Raw genomic sequence first — 20,088 nt, 5'->3', positions numbered from 1 at the left:
AAGTAAATACTTTTCTGCCCAGATGATCCACAATTTTTCCATCANTTATTACAAATGTTTGCACTGTAAAAATGATAAAAGAAATAGTATTTTTCAATTCATCTCAGACAAGTACAGTAGTGCATTTTCTTATTCATGAAAGTGCAACTTACAAATGTAGATTTTTTGTTACATAACTGCACTCAAAAACAAAACAATGTAAAAGTTCAGAGCCTACATTTCCACTCAGTCCTACTTCTTGGTTAGCCAATCTCTAAGACAAACAAGTTTGTTTACATTTACGGGAGATAATGCTGCCCACTTCTTATTTACAATGCCACCTGAAAGTGAGAACAGGCATTCGCATGGCACTTTTGTAGCCGGCATTGTAAGGTATTTACATGCCAGATATGCTAAATATTTGTATGCCCCTTCATGCTTCAGCCACCATTCCAGAGGACATGCTACCATGCTGATGACACTCGTTAAAAGAAAAGTGTTTCTTACATTTGTGACTGAACTCCTTGGAGAGAATTGTATGTCTCGTGCTCTGTTTTACCTGCATTCTGCCATATATTTCATGTTATAACAGTCTTGGATGATGACCCAGCACATGTTCTTCATGTTAAGAATACTTTTACTCCAGATTTGACAAAACACAAAGAAGTTACCAATGTGAAATTGTATGGGGAGATTTTGGCAAACCAGTAAAGTGCCTGAAACCACTATGGCTTATTGTTAAAGGCAGCCTAGGCAGCCAGCTGTAAATTGGCCATTCAGCAGTCTCAGCTTGACCAAGGCAGGAGGGGGGGGGGAGTTTTGGGTGCCTCAGAAAGGGCAGCTTGACCCCATGTCCTTCCTGATAAGAATTGTGTTGAAGTTGCTGATACATCCATTTTAAAAGAGCAGGCTGTGCCCCCAGGAATGTCTATTGTGGTCTCAAGGCTGCAAACTCTGGAAAAACACCCACCTGGTTAATCAATAATCAGAAGGAGCCTCTTGCTTGCCCACTGGAACTGCTTGCTTAACAAGTTTTCTTTAAGGGACATGTCATGTCATTCTATTACTAATGTATAAATAAGGGGAAAAAGCTTGAGATGGTTGGACTCGTTTGGGGACTCTTTTGGACTCTTTTTGGACTCTCCCTCTGGATACATCTTGCAGTCCCCACCGGCAGACGGAAGATTTCGCCAATGGAAGCCTGCCGCTGTGTTACTCGAAAGCCATACTCAGCTTCGGTAATTATCAAGGGTTGGGGGTGTTTTACTAGTCTGTTGCGGACGTGTGTAAGTGCTTGAGACTAAGTAAAGTGTAGCTTTAAGTGAAAGCACTCTTGTGTTGTTCTGTTTGTGCCAGCCATCTATCGGTTGGACAGCCGTGTCTCCCCTGATTTATTTCCTGACACCACCTCACACAGAGTAAAAGTTACCAAGAGCTTTGGGTTGAAAGAACTCCGGGTAACAAAATTTCTAAAGATACAGCACTTGACCCAAGGTTTAAGAATATGAAGTGCCTTCGAAAATCTGAGAGGGACGAGGTGTGGAGCATACTTTCAGAAGTTTTAAAAGACCAACATGCTGATGGAGAAACTACAGAACCCAACCACTGAAAAAGAAAATCAACTGTCTGCTGGTGGCATCTGACTCAGATGATGAAAATGAAAATGCGTCGGTCCATACTGCTTGGATCGTTATCGAGCAGAACCCGTCATCAGCATGGACCCATGTCCTCTGTAATGGTGGTGGAAGTATGAAGGGACATATAACTCTTTAGTGCATCTGGCAGTAAATATTTTGCGATGCCAGCTACAACAGTGCCATGCGAACACCTGTTCTGACTTTCAGGTGACATTGTAAACAAGAAGCGGACAGCATTATCCCCCGCAAATGTGAACACACTTCGTCTGAGCGATTGGATGAACAAGAAGTAGGACAAAGGGGACTTGTAGGCTCTAAAGTTTTACATTGTTTTGTTTTTCAATGCAGTTATTTTTGTACATAATTCTACATTTGTAAGTTCAACTTTCATGATAAAGAGATAGCACTACAGTACTTGTAATGGGGGAATTGAAAAATACTATTTAGTTATTTTTTTACAGTGAAAATATATGTAATCAAAANGCAAGAGACTTCAACCCCCATTAGCCCTTCACACTGCATTTCCCTTTCTTGGGAAAGATCACACGGAGCTTTCATCCTCCTGGTAGGGTCCCCCTTGGCGAGTAGGTCTGAGGCGAGGCTCCTGACTAACCATGGTCCAAACTTCACAAGACCCCAACAGAGGATCGGGCGCATATAGAGGACCTTTTAATACTCTGTGGCTGTGAAGGCGGGTGAAACTTCACTTTCAAATTTAGCAATCTGAACAGCTTAATGGCTTTAGTTTGGTGTCTCTGGGCACTCATGGGATTTACAAAAAGAGAAGGAAGAGTTCTGGAGACTAGCTTGCCTGAAAGCAGAACTGAACTTTTAGGCCGCTATAGGTAAGGGGATCAAGTCCTACCCTCACTGACAGTTCTGGTTTTGCCTTTAGTCTGATCCTGAGAAGAAGAATGCTAAAGTAGAATATCTTGAGTTTAGTGATATTTCCTAAGGAAATGCTGGATCTAGCAAGAGCTTACAGCTAATTCCCTGTAACCAGGAGCCTCCTCACAAGACAGCATAAGAAAGAGTGTGTTCCTTTCCTGCCTCCCTGACCACAACACAGAAATGAAGTAGTTGGGTTCCATGTCTGATTTCCGAGATTCTCACAATCATGAGATTCTCCTCAAAAGTTAAGTGTACGTCTCTGATGCTTGGGAAAGAAATGTCAAAGAGAAAAGGACATTTCTTCTCCTTTTTGGAATCTAGTCTCCAGAACAGGAAACACCCATAAACTTAGTAAGAAAAAAATCTTCCACATTTAAGAATTGAGAGCATTCATCATTTATTTTATGTGTACAAGGAAATATTCATAACTAGTAACCAGACAATCTGGGTTTGAGTCATTTACTCCTTGAGAACAAGAGTTGTCACACCTTTCCATCAGCCCAATATAGACAATATCTGTTGATTAAAGTATCTCATTTTTTTAAAAAAACCTGTGTGCCAGCACCATAAGACTAGAAATTGCATTTGGTTCTCTTCTGTAATATGGCATAAAAATGTAACTAAAATGAGAAACTGATTTGACTGAAAGGGAAAAAAAACTATTCAAGGCATGAAAACGTTCACATTTCTGCACATGTGGGTGCTACACGGTAAAAATAGTGAATGAGCACTGCAAACATCCCAAACATGTGGAAACTGGGAATTTTACATTTGTTTAGGATATTAACCCTTCAGATCAAATGTAATACGATTGGCACATGCCTCTTGTGAGCGCCCCCTCCCTGGTCCAATACATGCCTACTCACTCAGTTTTGAATGGGGTGCCACCTGCCTCTCTCAAGCATGCACCTCCCGAGGGAGGGTTCTTTTGCAGGGTCTTCGGTGACACTCCCTTCCAGCTGAAAAACACATACTGTTGCCCACTTCCAGGGTATACAGTCTCTAGTTCTTTCTCAGGCCCTGGTACAGGTCCATAGCACCAAGGCTTCCTCCCTGGAGGTATTGCCTTCTTTAACAGCCTAACAGGGGCCCATCTTGGTACACTCAGTTGATGTCCTTTCAGCAGCCCTCCCTGGGCTCAGTCTTCGACCAGATCAGCAGGGCCCATCATGGTACCCTTGCTTGGTCTGGTTATATTCTGGGCTCAGTCCCCTGGGCTCAGCCTACCCACACTGACCTGTCCTTGATCCTGCTGCTCTTCCAGCCAACCAGGTACCCAGTCCTCCCTTTTGAGCTCCAGAAAGAACTGGTTACTCTGCCTCTGCTGCTGCTTCCTTTTATATGGTCCTTCTGGCCCCTGATTGGTCGCTCCAGCAGCCCCTCTGATTGGCTGCCGGGAGGACTTCTCCTCTGCTTTTTTCTGGGGAGGGAAGAGGCAGGGCTACAAGGCCTCCAGCAGGTGGCCTCTGAATCTGGTCTACCCTGTCACACCAAAGTAGATACTGAGAATGATTACATTCTTTCTGGGTGTCTCAGCACTCTTTCCTCTTTAAAACGTTTCCCATCTCATTAGCTCTCACGTAGCACCTTCTGTAGCCAAAGAAGACTCCCATACCACTTAAGAAAGTATCTACTACAATTTTCCAAACCAGCTGTTCCCAAAAGTCAGCTGCTTTGTGTGCGAGGAGCCACTTCAAACCTCTTCAATTGCTTCCTGGGCTGAGGAAGCATGTAGGATCCAGCAGCAGGGGAAGAAGTGTACAGTGAGACTGTTTAGATATTGCAGTGATTGGTGTTATAGAATAACCATCCTAATATATAGGTATGATATGCAAAATCCACTGATCAGACAGGGCAAGCTCAGGGAGAAGGTCAACTTCCCAGCAGAGATGAGGCAGGATCAAACAATACTGCAGCCACTCCCAGCAGCCGCACAAACTCTCCCTCCTTTGTGGCAGAGCCTCCTGCCCAAAAAAGTCTGTTACCTAGCCTCCAGACAACAATCATATAAGAACTGGCCAATTTCCTAAGAGTTAATTCATGCTGCTATGCGTTTTTGTAAATAATAATGCAGGTCTTGCCTTTGCCAAATACAGCTTTGCACTGTCTCTCGTGGTTATGGCATTTCCCTTGGAAACAACAGTCTTTGTCACTGCATGGAGTTCCATCCTGCTTAAATACATCCTCTGGGCACCAGCTTGAAGTCCCATTGCAGTACTCAGGAAGGTCACACTCACCAATACTTTCTCTGCATATTTTCCCTTGTCTATGCAACTGTTAAAATAAGAATACAAGGATCTGGAGGGGATTTCTCTCTGGAGGCCTATTCCACAAGCCGCCATTTGCCTTAAAATATGTTTGTTCTAGGAGTCCCCAAACATCTAACAGGTAAGAAAAAAAGCCACCTGCAGTTGCTTTGACATTTATTTTAACACAGATCAGGTAAGAGGAAGATGCAACATAAATACTCCTTGTGCTGTTAATTAAGGAGTGCACTCTAATTCCAGTATTTAAAATATGATTCTTTCCCACTCCCAAATTATGATAAGTTCTTCATATTTTTAATCAATAACAATGAACAATGGAAAATATAGTTTTTGCCTATCTACTCTTTTTTTTTTTCATGTGGAGTCTGCTGAGACTATAGCTAGGGTCTCTTCACCCACAGTGTTCTGTCACTGAGGAGAGGGAGACGGGACCCACCTATCAATATCCTCTACAGAATGAATACTTAGTAGAAGTATTACTGTAGCACCTCGGAGCTGTAGCCAAGGACCCAGATCTCACTGTGCTCGGCACTATACAAATATGGAACAAGAAGACAGTCCCAGCCCCAAAGAGCCAGAGCCCAAGTATAAGACAAGAGACAAATGATGGATTCAGATAGATAGGGGAGCATACAAGGAAACAATTTGACTAACTATTGTCAATTTTTGGTAGGCATTAAGGAAAAGGAGAGTTTGAGGTGGGTTTTGGAAGGTAATTGCTTAGTTTTAATCAATGTTTATGGAGAGTTCCTCACAATCATGAGGGGCAGCATGGGAGAAAGCATGAAAGTCCTTGTTTGAAAATGGCTGTCACCATGGTCTCCTGCAGATGATCTGAGGAATCTCTGAGAGCTCGAGAGGGTGCAGAAGAGGAACTTATTTCTGTTTAAATAAGGATATCTTGCACTGGGAGCTGGAATAGGTTCTCCTTCTTCATGTGAGCCATCTTGACAGTGGCCAGGCTCACATGATTCTGGACATATAGGCACTCCATGCTATGGCAGGAAACCAAGAATGACGATGAAGGAAGAGAAGGACAATAGACAAAAATTAGAAGTCCAGGTAGGAAGATAATATTGGGGAAAATATCAATTGGGGGATGTTTTGAACTCATATACGGTATGTCTACACAGCATTTGGGAAGGAGCCTCTTAGCCAAGGTCCACAGACTTGTGCTAGGAGGGCTCGTGATAGTGCACTTTTTTAGCTGTGTAGCTGGTGCTTTGACATTTTGACTCAGGCTGGAGCTTGTGCTCTCAGACCCATTCCTTCTGCCCCAGGTTTGGAGTGTGAGCTCCCAAGCCACAACATCAAAGCACTGTCTACACAGCACACTACTAGCACAAGTCTGTTGACCTAGGCTGGGAGGCTCGCTCCCAAAAGCTGAGTAGACATTCCAATAGGGCTTGGAGCCATGCACTGCCAACGGAGGCAGAACATTCTGGAGAGGATGTTGATGGGCAGGTCCTTTCAACCTCTCACCAGTCTTTCATTGACAGCTTTAGCTGCCATCCTAGGTGAGGGCCCTAACTGCCAGGTTATAAAATCATTCTCACACTTTCCCTGGCCCAATGACTATTCAGACATGCATAATGATAATGGATTGTTATCCAAAAACATTTGATTTGGTCAAAGTCATTCAGAGAACTCTACATGAATTAGCGAATGGTTTTGGGTTGACTAAAATTTCCTTTTTCAGCAAATAAACTATTTGCTAAAAACAAATTGCTCAACTCTAATCCCAACCCATCTACATGGGATTAGCAGATGCAGCACTTGAGCAGGAAATTGTGAAAATGAATAGTATTGCCACTGGCTACTAACTTTTAAAACAAGTAATGAAACATTCAGTTTACCATAAAATACAAAACCTACCTGACAGTTTTTGCAGCAAAGTCCAGAAACACAAGCAGCACCTTGTTTTATTGTACAATTGGATAGGCAACAACCACTCCGTAGGCACACCTTCAAGTAGAAAATGAATGGCACCTCAATTTAAAAATCTGTTGTGGGACTCTCCTGGCATAACAGCACTCTTACCATTTATTGTTTGATTTCAAACAGTAACAAAGCTTAATGAATTTGAGAGACAAACTTCTGTTTCTTACCTAGTCCTAATTACGTAGAATTTTTTAAAAGGTATTATTATTACTTCTATTATTTGCTATTTCTTCTACTCAAGGAATCCAAATAGAATGCTGCCTACAAGAGAGGAAGGATGGTCCAGTGGTTAGGGCAGCCACTTGGGACTATGGGTACTGGGTTCAATTGTCTGCTCTGCTGTGAGCTTAGGCAAGTCACTTAGTTTTTTATTCGTCAGTTCCCTATCTGTAAAATGGGAGCAATAGGGAAGTACGATCTCACACGGGTGTTGTGAGGATAAATACATTTAAAAAATTTAAAAGATTGTGAGGTGCTGACATTACAGTTACATAAGTACCATAGATATATGTAATATTTCTAATGATTTTAAGATATTTGCAAACAAAATTTAATAATTTCATTTTAATGTAAACTTTTAAAGGCAGATGCACCAATATACTAGAGTAACACAAAGAAGCCATAATGTACTTTATGAATCTGTCACTGATTTTCTAATTGACTCACTTGCTTGCAGGGTTGTGTTGGTGAGACTGGTACTATGTGATATTAGGTGTGGGGATAGCATAGTCCATGAGTCCCAATGTCGCCATGCTTCAAGGGCATCCCCTGTACTCCTGCCTCAGTTCTCCTGTCTGTGTTGCCAAAATGGGAGTAGTGCCAAGACAACCTTTTAAGGTGGGGAGCCTTTTAAGCACTGATGTTTGAGCTAGTATGCAGCTATGCAATCTTTAAAGATCAGTGAGTTTAGCCACATAAGCTGCATGTTTCCAGTCTCCCCTCGAACCAGAGCCATTCTACCCAATAGAATTGTGGCATGTAAATTAGCTGCAGATGCTGGGTGGTGATTGATTGAGTTAGCAGCACTGTAGCTGTGCCACCCTGGCATTTCAAGTGTAGACAAGCCTTTAGTTATTTAGGCACCTGACTGCCACTTCTTGAAGTGATGCTATATAATAATTATTACAAGCAAGAGCGTATCTCTTGGGCTTCCAGATCCTGGGGAGAAAAGACCAAATCCTTTTAACTCTGAGTCTAAAGGAAACAAGGAGTGAATATGGGATGGTGGCAGCAACAATACCAGATAGAAAGGATATGTGTCAGCTGTTTACCAGAGAAGAAGCAGGTCCTCAAAGTAACTGAAAGTTTATATATTGTCACAATGACCTTTACATCTTTTCTTAAACAATTGCATATAAGATGGAGACAGAATTAATTAATATAAACAAAGTGGGTTATACGGATATCACTGACCAAATCAGGCCAGAGAAAGGAACCCAGAAGAACACTCCCACCTCCACATGCTAACTCCAGAACCCCAGCTGGGATGTGACACTTCATCTCTTTTTCTCCACACCCACCCCCAATCTTCCCCTGTGTGTCCTCTTACTTCCTCACCTTATTTCTTCTCTTTCCTAACACGCTCCTTTTTCCTTCTGTTTAATAAATGCCTGCTTTAGCTGGATAAGACTGTATACTTTGCAACATGGCTGTAAGCCTGTGACCAGAAAGGCAGCTAAAAACAATGCCCTAAACATCCCAATGGTGGTACAAGTTTGTCATGTCAAAGAGTGACTGATAAGACCCTGTGTTGTGCCTGTGTTTCTGCGACAATAAGGTTGCAAGTTAGAGTCGGCACCAGACACAGAAACTGCATTTTCTATCTTTGGTGTTCCTTTCTCTCCCCTGTTGTGTATTTGTCTTGTTTTGCCAGGATCGGACTTCAAGAAAAATGAAAAAACAACAGTTCTAATCCATCTCCATTGACCTTCCTCTCTTCTCCCCAACAAGAATAGATATTATTATGTTTGACACCATCTAAAACACTGTTAAATAGGGTTTTTTTCCTAGTAAAAACTCTGTCCAGCTAAGGAAAAGGAAAAAGGGATATTGTCAAAATAAAATCCTTATTTAATACTTTACATTTCAAATGCTTGAACTGTTTTTCCCTTTTCTTCTCCATGGTTAATAATAGGGTTCAATGGATTTGGGGTGCTTGCCTTAATACTAAGCAGGTTGTGGTGTCTATACCAAATCTTGTTTTACACTGGTTAATGTTGAACAATGACTGGGTTATGTTAACAACTTTGACTCTTTGGGCTCATGTATGCCATCTAAATTAGTACAACAAGCCTACTATGGAGGTGCTGGTAATGACTTCATAATGTTGGCTGAGTTCAACTTTGCACTTAAAGCCAGGATTCAACCTCTTTTCTATTGTGTCCAGCGTAGTTACAAGGAGCTGGCCATGGACTGTAATGCGAGTGTGTAAAAAATATCTCAGTTGGAAACTGGAGGATCTCTGGGTGAACAAGCATGGCAAGGGGCATTCCTGAAGTACCACGGTTTGCTGAAGTTCAGAGCAGTATAGTTGGGTTCAGAGACACCAGATCAGCAGGCAGGGGAACAAGATTCAAGATTCGCAAGTGCAGAGTGGATCCCTTTTGGCTGAGGCCAGAAGCAAGATCTACAGGCCTTTCTCTTGTCAACTGATCCTCTGGGAACCACTCCACTCTGACAATGTAACTGTACTGGCTGCTCACATTCGCTGATGGAGACTCTTGGATTAAGATTTTTCATTCATGATCTAAGGGACCTTCTCAGTTCAGGATTGACTTTCATTGGGGGGGCCAGTGCTTTATGTTCAGGATAACAGTTCTGTTTGCAGCAGAAGTAAGGGTCCAGTACTTCTGACCAATCCTGCTGGAGTCCAGGTCTGGTGCCATTAGTGGGGTAGAGAGGAAGAAGCAGAAGAAGAAAAAAGACGGTTACTCACCTTTGTAACTGTTGTTCTTCGAGATGTGTTGCTCATATCCATTCCAATTAGGTGTGCGCGCGCCGCGTGCAGGATCGTCGGAGAAATTTTCTACCCTAGCAACACCCGGTGGGTCGGCTGTGGAGCCCCCTGGAGTGGCGCCTTCATGGCGCTGGATATATACCCCAGCCGACCCAGCGCCCCCTCAGTTCCTTCTTGCCGGCTACTCCGACAGTGGGGACGGGTTTGGAATGGATATGAGCAACACATCTCGAAGAACAACAGTTACAAAGGTGAATAACCGTTTTTTCTTCTTCGAGTGCTTGCTCATATTGATTCCAATTAGGTGACTACCAAGCCTTACCTAGGCGGTGGGGTCGGAGTGAGACATCGCTGTGTGCAAAACCGCTGATCCGAATGCAGCATCGTCTCTGGACTGCTGTACCAGTGCATAGTGAGCGGCGAAGGTGTGGACCGATGACCAAACCGCAGCTCTACAAATGTCCTGGATCGGGACTCGAGCCAGGAAGGCAGTCAAGGAGGCTTGAGCCCTCGTGGAGTGGGCGGTGAAGTGCGGCGTCGGGGCACCGGCCAGGTCGTAGCAAGCACGAATGCAGGACGTGATCCAAGAGGAGAGACGTTGTGAGGAGACCGGTAAGTCTTTCATCCGGTCGGCCACTGCAACGAAGAGTTGTGTCGTTTTCCTAAACAGCTTTGTACGCTCAATATAGAAAGCCAGGGCCCTGCGTACGTCCAAGGAATGCATACGCTGGTCTTGACGGGTGGCGTGCAGCTTAGGATGGAAGACCGGGAGAAATATATCCTGGTTCACATGAAAAGGTGAAACTACCTTGGGAAGAAAGGCAGGGTGGGGCAAAGCTGCACCTTGTCTTTATGGAAAACTGTGTATGGAGGCTCAGATGTAAGCACCCTGATTTCAGAAACATGCCTTGCTGAAGTGATGGCTACCAGGAAGGCTGTCTTCCAAGATAGGTACAGGAGTGAGCAGGTAGCCAATGGCTCGAACGGGGGCCCTGTGAGCTTGGAGAGAACCAGGTTAAGATCCCACGCTGGAACGGGTTGGCGTTGCTGTGGGTACATTCGGTCTAAGCCCTTGAGGAATCTAACGACCACCGGGTTAAAGAAGACCGAGGAAGCGAGTTCTCTTGGGTGGAACGCCAATATAGCGGCCAGGTGAACCCTGATTGAAGATATCGCCAAGCCCTGCTGTTTCAGGGATAGGAGATATTCGAGTATAAAGGGAATTGACGCCTGCAAGGGGGGCGTAGCCCGCTGTGCGCACCAACAGGAGAACCGTTTCCACTTGGCTAAGTAAGTGGTCCATGTAGAGGGCTTTCTACTTCCCAGCAGAATCTGTTGCACAGGATGTGAGCATTGTAGCTCTGTCCAATTTAGCCATGGAGCATCCATGCTGTGAGGTGGAGCGATTGCAGGTCGGGGTGACAGAGTCGGCCGTGGTCCTGAGAGATCAGGTCTGGGCACAAGGGAAGCGTGATCGGAGTTTGAACCGATAGCCCCAGAAGCGTGGTGTACCAGTGCTGTCTTGGCCAAGCTGGAGCGACTAGAATGAAACATGCCTCGTCTCTGCATAGCTTGAGCAGTAACCTGTGGACCAGTGGGAATGGAGGAAAAGCGTAGAACAGCTGGTCTTTCCACGTCAGAAGGAAAGCGTCCGACAGGGAGCCCGGAGATCGCCCTTGTAGGGAGCAGAACATGTGGCACTTCCTATTGGCTCGAGATGCGAACAGGTCAACCTGGGGAAATCTCCACCTCTGGAAGATGGAATAGATGATGTCTGAGCGAATCAACCACTCGTGCGTCTGGAAGGATCTGCTGAGACGGTCCGCTAGGGTGTTCTGGACTACAGGGAGGAACGATGCCATGAGATGTATCGAGTGGGCAATGCAGAACTCCCACAGGCGAATGGCCTCTTGGCATAGGAGAGACGAACGGGCTCCTCCTTGCTTGTTGATGTAGAACATGGCCGTGGTGTTGTCTGTGAGGACTGACACGCAACGGCCGTGCAGGAGACCAAGAAATGTCTGACAAGCTAGATGTACGGCCACCAGCTCTCGAACACTGATGTGCAGAGCTAGTTGGGGTGCGGTCCACAGGCCCTGGGTGTGGTGCTCTTCGGGTGAGTGCCCCAACCGAGAGATGACGCGTCCGTGACCAGGTGCATGGAGGGTTGTGGGGCGTGAAACGGCATTCCCGCGGCAACTAAGGCCCCGAACTCCTCCCTTGAGTCCTGGGGAACCAACTCTTTGAATTTACCCATGGAGTTCCATCAGTTGTAGCTGTAGCGGCTCAAGAGCGCCTGTTGGTTCGCAGCTCTGAGCTGCAGACCCCCCCGCCGAGTACACCTTACGCCCGAACAAATCGAAGCGTTTAGCCTCCTTCGATTTGGGTGCTGCCACCTACTGGCCATGACACTCTCTTGCATTCACCGAGGACACGACTAGTGAACACGGTGGTGGGTGCGTGTATAAGTATTCATGGTCCTTGTAGGGGACGAAGTACTTTCTCTTGACCCCTCTGGCAGTGGGTGGAATGGAGGCAGGAGTTTGCCATATGGTAGTGGCATTAGCCTGAATCGTACGAATCAGTGGTAATGCTACCCGGGATGGGGCATCAGCGGACAGGATGCTCACCACTGGGTCCTGCACCTCTACTATCTCCTCCACCTGGAGGTCCATGTTACGTGCCACCCTATGTAACAGGTCTTGGTGGGCACGAAGATCTATTGGGGGCGGGCCTGAGGCTGTTGTGCCCGCCACCGCCTCATCCGGGGAAGATGAGGAGGATGCCTCCGGGGGCAAGGGGTCCAAATGAGGGTCCGGTTCTAAGGGCCCCTGAAGCGGAGGATCTCCCGGCGTCTAGGGCCTGAGGTGGTATAGGCACGGGAGCCTCTATGCCCCCTGGGGGAGGACAGGAGATGGTGGCCTTCGGGACTCTGGGCTCGGATTGTGCCGAGCGAGAGGCCGATGGTGGAGCCCTTTGCGCCTGGTGATACGCCCACAGGGTCCAGAAAGACCAATGCGTAGGGTCCTGCGCGGAGTCCTCTGCCCCCTCCTGCCAGTGACCCAAGTCAGTAGCAGCCTGACCCTGGGGAGGGTATGCTGATCGTGAAGCCCCGTCGGACGAGCAAGACGCTGATCTCGAGGGCCAGGGCGGTGCCGAACGCAGGTGCATCGGCTCGGTGCGGTACGGTGCCGATCGGTGCCGGTCCATAGGCGAGCGGTCCCTGCGCGGTGCCGGTGAGCGGTACTGTGATCGAAATCGGTGCCGCTGGCCATGTCGGTGCCGAGATCCGAATCTGGACCGAGATGAAGACGACCGCCTGTAGACGTGGTGCCGGGAGCGGCCCCTCGAACTGGAGCAGCGCTCGTACCGGTGTCGAGAACTACGTCTAGATGCCGACCGGTACCGATGGTCCTGACGGTGCCAAGATGTCGATCAGTGCCTTGAAGAGGACCTAGGCCGCGAGTACGACTGGTGCCAGGGTGAAAGTCGACGCCGGGACTGCGAGCGGTGTCAGGACTTGCTCCGAGACCTGGAGCAGTGCCGCGAGTCCACGCTCGGAGACGGCGAGCGTACCAGGGCAGGCTTGCCCCTGGATTGCACGGTCCGAAGAGAGGGCGGTGCCGCGGGTTGAGACGGCATCGGCTCTGTGAGAGCGATGAGGTCTTTCGCCTTCGCAAAGGTCTCCGGAGTAGACGGAAGTCAGGGCTCCCTCACGGACCGAGGCGGTGAGCCAGTCTGCACCGGACTCAACAGCCCTACCCCTGGTGCCGGAGTCAACGGTGTAGAAGATATTTGCGTCTTCTGGCGCTCTAGAGGCAGACAGTATCAGGGGGTAGCCGTGTTAGTCTGTATCTACAAAAACAACAAGGAGTCTGGTGGCACCTTAAAGACTAACAGATTTATTTGGGCATAAGCTTTCGTGAGTAAAAACCTCACTGCATCCGAAGAAGTGAGGTTTTTANGATGATGTCCGGGCGAATCGACCACTCGTGCGTCTGGAAGGATCTGCTGAGACGGTCCACTAGAGTGTTCTGGACTCCAGGGAGGAATGATGCCATGAGATGTATCGAGTGGGCAATGCAGAACTCCCACAGGTGAATGGCCTCTTGGCATAAGAGAGACGACCGGGCTCCTCCTTGCTTGTTGATGTAGAACATGGCCGTGGTGTTGTCTGTGAGGACTGACATGCAACGGCTGTGCAGGAGACCGAGAAATGCCTGACAGGCTAGATGCACAGCCATCAGCTCTCGAACATTGATGTGTGGAGCTAGTTGGGATGCGGTCCACAGGCCCTCGGTGTGGTGCTCTCTTGGGTGAGCACCCCAACCGAGAGATGAAGCGTCCGTGACCAGGTGCAGGGAGGGTTGTGGGGCGTGAAACGGCATTCCTGCGCCAACCGCCTTGTGATCCAGCCACCAGGTGAGAGAGGTCAGGACCGAGTTCGGTACCGTGACCACCATGTTCAGGTTGTCCCGATAAGGACGGTACACTGACGATAACCAGGCCTGAAGTGGGCGAAGCCAAAGTCTGGCATGCCTGGTTACGTAAGTGCAAGAGGCCATGTGTCCCAACAGGCTGAGGCACGTCCTTATTGTGGTAATTGGGAAGACCTGGAGCCCTCGGATGATGCCTGTGATGGTGTGAAACCGATTGTCTGGTAGACGAGCTCGGGCAAGTCTGGAGTCTAAGACTGCCCCGATAAACTCTATTCTCTGGGTTGGCTCCAGAGTGGACTTTTCTTTGTTGAGTAGAATGCCAAACTCGTGGAATGTTTGCAGTATTATCTGGACGTGAGCTTGAACTTGCTCCCTGGTGCAGCCGCGCACCAGCCAGTCGTCTAGATACGGGAACACCTGTATCCTTTGTCAACGAAGGTATGCTGCCATGACAGCCATACATTTGGTGAACACTCTCGGAGCCGCGGACAAGCCGAAGGGAAGGACCGCAAATTGGTAGTGCACCTTGTTTACTACAAATCGAAGGATGCGCCTGTGTGTGGGGTAAATTGCTATATGAAAATATGCGTCCTTCATGTCAAGGGCAGCGAACCAGTCTCCAGGATCCAGGGAAGGGATGATGGTCCCCAAGGAGACCATGCAGAACTTCAACTTTACTATGAATTTGTTGAGTCCGCGTAAGTCTAAAATGGGACATAGATCCCCTTTTGCTTTGGGGATCAGGAAGTAGCGAGAGTAGAACCCCCTGCCCCTTAACTCTGGGGGAACCTCCTCTATGGCCCCCATGGAGAGGAGGCCAAAAACCTCCTGTGTAAGGACATGCTCGTGAGAAGGGTCCCTGAAGAAGGATGGGGAGCGGGGGAATGAAGAAAACTGGAGAGCGTATCCCCTCTCCACCGTGCGAAGGACCCAGCGGTCCGAGGTTATAAGGGACCAAGCACGGTGGAAATGGGAGAGGCGATCCCGAAAGGAGGGAGATGGATCCTGGGCAGTGGCTGGGGCGCCGTCCTCGAGCGCACCTTTAAAAGTTTTGTCTAGGACCTGAAGGTGGCCTAGGTGGGCCCTGGTTCAGACCGGGTTGAGGGCCGGTCGATCTTCGTCTATCACCTCGTCCCCACCTTCTGGCAAAGTCTTGTCTTGGACGAGGTGGGGGAGGGTAGAACCTTTGCGGCTGGGGCCTAAAGGGTCTGCGCTGGGGCCCTGGGACATGCATCCCCAGGGAGCGCATGATGGTTCTCGAATCCTTGAGGCTCTGCAATCGAGAGTCCGTCTTGTCTGAGAATAACCCTTGGCCCTCGAACGGTAGATCCTGTAGGGTCTGCTGCAGTTCTGGCGGTAAGCCCGAAACCTGGAGCCAGGAGATGAATCGCATAGCTATGCCAGATGCTAGTGTCCTGGCGGCTGAGTCCGCTATGTCCAGGGAGGCTTGTAAGGAGGTCCTAGCCACCTTCTTACTTTCCTCCACTAAGGCCCCGAACTCCTCCCTTGAGTCCTGGGGAACCAACTCTTTGAATTTACCCATGGAGTTCCATGAGTTGTAACTGTAGCGGCTCAAGAGCACCTGTTGGTTCGCGGCTCTGAGCTGCAGACCCACCGCCGAGTACACCTTACGCCTGAACAAATCGAAGTGTTTAGCATCCTTCAATTTGGGCGCTGCCGCCTGCTGGCCATGACGCTCTCTTGCGTCGAGGACACGACTAGTGAACACGATGGAGGGTGCGTGTATAAGTATTCATGGTCCCTGGAGGGGACGAAGTACTTTCTCTCTACCCCTCTGGCAGTGGGTGGAATGGAGGCAGGGGTTTGCCATATGGTAGTGGCATTAGCCTGAATCGTACGAATCAATGGTAATGCCATTCGGGATGGGGCATCAGCCGACAGGATGCTCACCACCAGGTCCTGCACCTCTACTATCTCCTCCGCCTGGAGGTCCATGTTACGTGCCACCCTACGTAATAGGTCTTGGTGGACATGAAGATCTATTGGGGGCGGGCCTGAGGCTGTTGTGCCCGCCACCGCCTCATACGGGGAAGATGAGGAGGATGCCTCCGGGGGCAAGGGGTCCAAATGAGGGTTCAGTTCTAAGGGTCCCTGAAGCGGAGGATCTCCTGCCCCAGGGTCTAGGGCCTGAGGTGGTGTAGGCACGGGAGCCTCCAGGCCCCCTGGGGGAGGACGGGAGATGGTGGCCTCCGGGACTCTGGGCTCGGATTGTGCCGAGCGAGAGGCCGATGGTGGAGCCCCCTGGCGCCTGGTGATACGCCCACGGGATCCAGAAAGACCAATGCATAGGGTCCTGTGCGGGATCCTCTGCCCCCTCCTGCCAGTGACCCAAGTCAGCGGCAGCCTGACCCTGGGGAGGGTATGCTGATCATGAAGCCCCGTCGGATGAGTGAGATGCTGATCTCGAGGGCCAGGGCGGTGCCGAATGCGGCTGCATCGGCTCGGTCCGGTACGGTGCCGATCGGTGCTGGGACGTAGGCGAGCGGTCTCTGCGCGGTGCCGGTGAGCGGTACCATGATCGAGATCGGTGCCGCTGGCCATGTCAGTGCCGAGATCCGGATCTGGACCGAGATGAAGACGACCGCTTGTAGACATGGTGCCGGGAGTGGACCCTCGAACTGGAGCGGCGCTTGTACCGGTGCCGAGAACTACGTCTAGATTCCGACCGGTACCGATGGTCTTGATGGTGCCGAGACGCCGATTGGTGCCGTTGAAGAAGATCTAGGCCACGAGTATGACCAGTGCCGGGGTGAAAGTCGGCGCTGGGACTGTGAGCGGCGTCGGAACCTGCTCCGAGACCTGGAGCGGTGCCGCGAGTCCACACTCGGAGACGGCGGGCATACCAGGGCAGGCTTGCCCCTGTATTGCACGGTCCGAAGAGCGGGCGGTGCCGTGGGTTGGGACGGCGCCGGCTCCGTGAGAGCGATGTCTTTCACCATCGCAAAGGTCTCTGGAGTAGACGGAAGACAGGGCTCCACCACGGATGGAGGCAGTGAGCCAGTCCGCACCGGGCTCAACGGCCCTACCCCTGGTGCCGGAGTCAACGGTGTAGAAGATATTTGCGTCTTCTGGCGCTCTAGAGGCGGACGCTGCTCTACCACCGGTACCGGGAGAGCCGGTGCCTGTAGGACAGTGGCCTCCTGTGTCTTGCGGGGTCTCTTATGTCCCAGAGACAGGGAACGGCATCAAGGTGCTTGTGGCAAACGCGGTGCCGAGGGAGGACGGTGCCGTGAAGCCTTATCCATGTCTGCTCGCGGTGTAGGACCGGTAGGTGCCACCGGGGCGCTGCGCACCGAGGCACTCGGTGCTGGAACTTGGCGCGCCGAGGGAGGATCTGGGCTAGGTGCCGCCTCCATGAGGAGCTGCTTGAGTCTAAAGTTCCGCTCCTTTTTAGTCCTGGGTCTGAAAGCCTTACAGATTTTGCACTTATCTGTCTGGTGGGACTCTCATAAACACTTCAGACACGAGTCGTGTGGATCTCCCATTGGCATAGGCTTAGCACAGGACGCGCACAGCTTAAAGCCAGGAGCCTTGGGCATGAGCCCGGCTATGCGCCGGGGGAAAAGGGGGGAGAAATATCCCCCTTAACCCCTGCTAACTATTTACAACTATTTAAAATAATGAACTATTAAAAACAATCTAAGAATATACTACAACTATAACTACAACTATCTATAAGAATTACAGGATAAGCTAGGGAGAGTGGAGAACAGTTATGCCGCGCTCCACAGTTCCAACGACCGTCAGGGGCGGTAAGAAGGAACTGAGGGGGCGCTGGGTCATCTGGGGTATATATCCAGCGCCATGAAGGTGCCACTCCAGGGGGCTCCACAGCCGATCCACCGGGTGTTGCTAGGATAGAAAATTTCTCCGATGATCGTGCACGCGGCGCGTGTACACCTAATTGGAATCAATATGAGCAAGCAGTCGAAGAAGAACAATCAGTTGCCTCTTTGTGCATGGCTAACACATCACTCTTTCTCCTGACTTGACTACTCTGTAAAAGCCTTGAGCGTTGACATTAACACAAGTGGGGGAAATCCAATTTTAAACACTAGGACCAAGCCGATATGGCATGCACTCTGAAGATGCATAAAAAGGCAGGAAGCCATCCTACCTAGTGAACTGGCCATGAATAATTAGGCTGGAAATTAGAAGATTCTGGAACAGCTTTCCAATAGGAGTAGTAGGGGACAAACTAACTAGTTTTAAGATGGAGCTTGATTGGATAATGAGATGGGGATTCCTGTGATAGCAGGGGACTGGACTCAATGACTTCCAGTTCTTTGTTCCACAGAAGCTCCAACCCAATGACTGAAGTAAACGTGGCAGATGGCTTGTGCTTTGCCCACCCTTTCCACAACCCTCCACATCTGTTGCACCCTCCCTTCACCAGTGGAAGCACACAGGCTTCTTGCAAAAGGACCCTCTGTGGCCATCAAGGATGGGGGCTAGCTTTGTATAAAAAGGGCTCAATCCTGTTTTAGCCAAGTAATACATATAGTAGAATTCACATAAGAAATGTACACAAAGTGATGCCTCATTATACATGATGGCCAGTTTGGGGCATACACAATTCCTGGCGGGCGTTCACTTTCTTTTTTAAACATCCTCATAAAGTTAATTGTGTACTCAAAGAGTAATTTGCTTTGTACTCAAAGCTGTAATTTTGATGTGCATAAGATGAGTTCTTCATATGTAATAACATAATAGTTGAATCCCTGCTTTTTGTGCAAAACTCAATCCAGTCTTAACTATGGAACCATGAATAGCACTTCCATCATAAAACCATATGTCTCATGGAGTAGTTTTGAAGTTGGATAAAACCAACTTACTAATGCTTCTGTAAAATATACCTAAAACTAAAGACTTTAATTACTAACCTCATNCTGTTTTAGGCAAGTAATACATACAGTAGAATTCACATAAGAAATGTACACAAAGTTATGCCTCATTATACATGATGGCCAGTTTGGGGCATACACAATTCCTGGTGGGCGTTCACTTTCTTTTTTAAACATCCTCATAAAGTTAATTGTGTACTCAAAGAATAATTTGCTTTGTACTCAAAGCTGTAATTTTGATGTGCCTAAGATGAGTTCTTCATATGTAATAACAAAATAGTCGAATCCCTGCTTTTTGTGCAAAACTCAATCCAGTCTTAACTATGGAACCATGAATAGCACTTCCATCATAAAACCATATGTTTCATGGAGTAGTTTTGAAGTTGGATAAAACCAACTTACTAATGCTTCTGTAAAATATACCTAAAACTAAAGACTTTAATTACTAACCTCATCCATACCACAGTCACATTCCTCCTCATCTTCTATTACACCATTACCGCACATCTGTGTTCCAAATATTTTCTTTTCTGGTATGTTAAGAAGGCAAGTTTTTCCTGGTTTTCTTATCATGTTGAAATAGACTGCTCTGGAGCAGTTACTGAACTCTGTGCATATGTACCGCCTGGACAGGGAGAAAATATCTAATACTAGAGAGCACTTTAATCTGTTGGTATATCAACATGCAATGACTGGAAATTGAAGCTAGACAAATTCAAACAATTGAGAACTAAATGCAAAAAGGTGTAATGGGAATCTTAAATGTGGCATTTTCCTAATTTCTAAATGCTTGACTTTGCAACCCAAACAACACTCTTGAAGTAGAAAGGTGTATTACCATCAGGCCATTCACCCAGATGAGATTTGGAGATCTGATTTAAAATTATACTAACTTCTCTAATACACAACACAGAATGGAGACAAACTGACTATGCACTTGTTACCTGGGGTTCTTTCAGACCAAAGCTCTTGGTAACTTTTACTCTGTGCGAAGTGGTGTCAGGAAATAAATCAGGGGAGACACGGTCATCCAACCGATAGATGGCTGGCACAAACAGACAACACAAAAGTGCTTTCATTTAAAGCTAAACTTTACTTAGCTTCCAGCACTTA

At 48.1% G+C, this 20,088-nt stretch overlaps 1 protein-coding gene across 1 annotated transcript in view; it reads right to left on the bottom strand.

The window, feature by feature from the left end:
* The window catches only part of LOC117889108 (disintegrin and metalloproteinase domain-containing protein 20-like), a 181,114-nt gene that overhangs the window by 69,418 nt on the left and 91,608 nt on the right, over positions 1-20,088 (bottom strand). Inside the window, exons 7-9 of the mRNA XM_034792988.1 lie at positions 19,426-19,600; positions 6,650-6,739; positions 4,589-4,781 (exon numbers count right to left, since the gene is read on the bottom strand). Coding sequence (XP_034648879.1) covers positions 4,589-4,781; positions 6,650-6,739; positions 19,426-19,600 — 458 coding nt within the window. The remainder of the gene's footprint in view (positions 1-4,588; positions 4,782-6,649; positions 6,740-19,425; positions 19,601-20,088) is intronic.

Source organism: Trachemys scripta, chromosome 1 (assembly GCF_013100865.1).
Source record: "Trachemys scripta elegans isolate TJP31775 chromosome 1, CAS_Tse_1.0, whole genome shotgun sequence".
Taxonomy (NCBI): domain Eukaryota; kingdom Metazoa; phylum Chordata; order Testudines; family Emydidae; genus Trachemys; species Trachemys scripta.
Note: the sequence above shows the minus strand (reverse complement) of the source record. Positions and strands in the feature narration are given on the sequence as shown.